Consider the following 3,668-nt stretch of genomic DNA (forward strand, 5'->3'; position numbering starts at 1 on the left):
TATCAGAATAGGAGAGGATTAGCAGAAAGAGGTAAAAGGGAGAAATGCAGATTAAAAGACGAGGGGGGGAGTGGGCCCGCCGACTGGACGGAAGGGTGAGGGAGCAGGGCCCTAGGACTAGTCGAACCACAAGAGGCCGAAAATCAATCCGCCATTCTGTTGACGGACTCTGGAGGAGTAGCAACAGTTTTAAAGTGAGTAAGTGTGAGAAGTGTGAAGTGAAGTGAAGTGAAGAGGCAGCCAGAAGAAGGACGAGTGAATCACCAGTGAATCACCAGTGCATTATCAGGTAAGCGCAGTGCATTAAGGGGGGGAAGTGTAGGAAATAAGAAATTTAAAAGAGAGGATAAATTAATTCAAGTGAGTTAGTGTATTAAGAGGGATAAAACTGATTTTCCAGGAAAGAATGAGAGTCAGCGGATCAAGTGAAGTGGAGGGAGAGAAGAGGGGAATGTCTCCCCCACCTGAACGGCAGCGCGTGCGACGTGCCTGCAACCGGAGGCTGCGGCGAGCGGGAGCGGCGGAGAAGCAGGGGAGGGGAGAGAGGACGGCTGCTAGCCGAGGTAAGTGTCACAAATTCAAGGAGTCCGGAAAAAAAGTGTGTAGGCCTAACTCGGAGAAATAAAAATGAGTGAATTGTTGTGTTATTACAGTGTATCAGTCGGAACTACCTACACTGCAGTATCTCCCAATGGAGATGCTTCTCCTCATCCTTGGGTATGTGGGTGTGTGGGATCTCCTTCGCCTGCTGACGACTGCCGCATCCCAACGAGTGCGGAACGCCGCGAGGGCCGCCTTCCTTGCCGCAGAACCGATTTCCATCACCATCGGCTCCTCCATGGCCTCTTGCTGGTCTGTCAGCGAAGTTAATGAAGCGGCAATCCAGAAGATGCTAGAGACCCTCAAGCGGTGGATCTTATACTTAGAGGTGGGTGGGGGGTTGAAAGCCCTCAATCATGTGAACTGGTTATCTCGCTATGATCGTGCCGTACAGGTTCAGCTTCAGACCCATCCGGAACTTAAGCCACAGTGGGTTAAGTTCCTGACTTGTCTCCTGAACCCGGAGACGATAATCAGTCATGTCGATTGTACGGCTTTTGACTTCGTTACAAGCCCGAAGGAATATGCTCGTTTCGGCGAGCTATTCCTTGAAAAACATCACGCTCACTTAATGACTGTAGACGGCAAGTGTTTTTGGAAGAGAGAATTTTTAGACCTCAATTGGGCAAAATTACAGTACATAAATTTTATGTTTACCAAAGCTGAGTGCTTAAGGGAGATGGGGAGGGAGGGTGGGGAGGAAGAGGGAGTAAATTTTGAGGGTTGGGTTGTAGACACCATTATAAAGTTTGTAGAAATAGTGCCTACACTTGAGGTACTAACGGTAGATCTACCGTTTACGAGTCCTAATGAGTTCGGTAGTATGAAGTACAAAGTAAGAAGTAAATTTAAGTCTATAAATATGGCGCATTTTAAAGTAGATGTGTGTTGGGGGGCCTATCGGTGGCTCCGGTTTAGAGTAAGAGATAGTGTAAAACAGCAGAGCCCAGACTGTTTCTTTTTTAATAACAAATAAATCGAAAAAAATGAGAAAATGAACAAAAAGTAGTCAAAAAAATATTCCTATCATTCCTTGATGTCATTCCTACACACACATATACAACACTGGGGGTGGGGGAAGGGGTGGGGTATATAAGGGGTTGCACGGTGTTGAGATCACTCATTGTCACCCGAGAGTTCACACTGAGAAGATGTTCATACAGTTCAAGGCGCCATTCTCAATAATTATTTGTTCCCCGTCAAAGGGGGGAAAAACACAGTGGACAGTCACTTTTCTGAAGCATTTGAGTTGCATGACGGATGGTAAGTTTGATAAGATTTTCTGGGCTTACGGGGAGGGGGGTGGTTTACCATCTGAAATTGAAAGGGATCCGCGTGTAGTCAAATACAAGGGAATCCCCAATACGGAGCAATTGAGCGCAAATACTTTACTGATTCTGGATGATTTGATGAGGGAATCATGCAATAGTCCAGCCATATCAGATTTGTACACACGAGGGTGTCGACACAGAAAAATTTCAGTAATTTTACTCACGCAAAATCTATTCTTTCAATCAAAATACTCGAGAGATATATCACTCTCCACACGGTATTTCGTGTTATTACGTAATGTGAGGGATAGAATTTCATTCGCATATCTTGCGAGACAAATTTCGGAAAATGCTGACTCTCTTTGTCGTGCACTAAGAGAGTGCTGGGACGCTCGAAATTTCTCATATTTTGTAATTGACCTCGAACCAACTCAAAAAGAGTCACTCCGATTTCGTTCTCAGATATGGCCTACAGATGATTGTATGATTATATATACAAGCCAGGACAATTTGAAAAAATTGTTAAATTCGGACGCCGGGTTCAGCTCTCCGAGTGGTGAGGTTGGTATCTGATCAGGGGCGAGAGAGGGAGAGAGAGGGGGCGAAAGGGAAGGAAGCGCGAGGGAGTGTGTGTGTGTGTGTGTGTGTGTGTGTGAGAGAGAGAGAGAGAGAGAGAGAGAGAGAGAGAGAGAGAGAGATGGAGAAATTGGCACGCAACAGACATTATTTACACGTACTTAAAAGTTGTCCGAGCAAAGTGCAAAAGGTCATTCTGCAACACGCCAGCCAGGAGTTGATCGAAGGCTTGTGTGCGATATCGCTTAATCTTTTGCAGGGTAACATTGAAATAAGTCCCGAATCACACAAACGCCTTAAAAGGCATAGGGGGCTGTTGAGGACGCTCGCGTACAGGCCCAAGCGCAAGGGTGGGGCCCAGCGCGGCGCGGGCAGCGGCAGCACGCCCACAGAGCTGCGTTTAAAGAAGAAAGTACTGGTGCAAAAAGGAGCGGGCGCATTCCTCACAACGCTCTTGACGTCTGCACTCGGAGGGTTGGTAGGGAGGGTGGTTCATAACCTAGCAAGGAGAGGGGGGAGGGAGGGGTAAGGTAAGTGTAACACACCAAGCAAACGTTTAGCATGGGTTTCGGAAGGGTGGGAGGGGGTACGGCGGGGGGAGGTTACGGTACCCTTCAAAGGATGATGGTGCTAACTCAAGCTCAGTTGGAAAATTTACGGGGCGAAACGGAGCGCGAGGTGCGGCAGAAGTTGGAGTCGGAAATGCACAGTGCGTTACAGAACTCCCACACGATGGAGGAGGGAAACACGGGGGAGGGTGTACAGGCCGAGTGGTCTCGATACCAACCGCTGTTGAGTAAATATTTGGACATGAAACGCAGAGAGCGAGACAATGAGTTGCACATCCCTCTATACGGTGTGGGCGAGGAAGATTTCTTGGAGGGTAGAGAGAGGGGGAGGGGAGGGGAGGGGGGTCGCGGCCAGACCGCGAGGACAGGTGCTCTGAGCTCTCCACACGGAAGTCGCGTCGTGGTGCCTGATCCTCGTCAGCACATTCCTATGCCGGGCAGTAGGCCCAGCGCCGCGGACGAGCAGCTCGCTGCTCGGGCTCGCCTCTCGCGCTTGGCGAGGGGTGAACAAGTGCAGCCTCAGCATAGTGCTGGCAACAGCGCTAGCTCGGGGCCGTCGAGGAAGAGTCGCGGAGGTTTGGCGGCGGCGGCCAGCGCGGAGGAGGAGGGGGGGAGGGGGGAAGACGCCCCCCAGGCGCGCTTCGCGCGCCTG

General features: G+C 49.8%; 1 protein-coding gene across 1 annotated transcript; it reads left to right on the forward strand.

Moving 5' to 3' along the window:
• The first annotated feature begins 28 nt into the window (after nucleotides 1-28).
• On the forward strand, nucleotides 29-1,523 carry LOC127749649 (uncharacterized). The gene is made up of 4 exons (XM_052268672.1): nucleotides 29-289; nucleotides 401-563; nucleotides 654-1,375; nucleotides 1,482-1,523. The coding sequence occupies exons 2-4, from the start codon at nucleotides 407-409 to the stop codon at nucleotides 1,521-1,523; spliced, it is 921 nt and encodes a 306-aa protein (XP_052124632.1). The 5' UTR covers nucleotides 29-289; nucleotides 401-406.
• The last annotated feature ends 2,145 nt before the right edge of the window (nucleotides 1,524-3,668 follow it).

The sequence above is a fragment of the Frankliniella occidentalis genome, unplaced genomic scaffold (assembly GCF_000697945.3).
Source record: "Frankliniella occidentalis isolate FOCC.00 unplaced genomic scaffold, Focc_3.1 Scaffold74, whole genome shotgun sequence".
Taxonomy (NCBI): Eukaryota; Metazoa; Arthropoda; class Insecta; order Thysanoptera; family Thripidae; genus Frankliniella; species Frankliniella occidentalis.

Bases quoted from the DNA above. Each gene is read 5' to 3' on its own strand.
- LOC127749649 (XM_052268672.1), top strand. From the start codon at position 407: ATGAGAGTCAGCGGATCAAGTGAAGTGGAGGGAGAGAAGAGGGGAATG. The intron at 564-653 runs GTAAGTGTCACA...GTGTTATTACAG, and splicing joins GAGGACGGCTGCTAGCCGAG to TGTATCAGTCGGAACTACCT. The intron at 1,376-1,481 runs GTACTAACGGTA...ATTTTAAAGTAG, and splicing joins AAATAGTGCCTACACTTGAG to ATGTGTGTTGGGGGGCCTAT.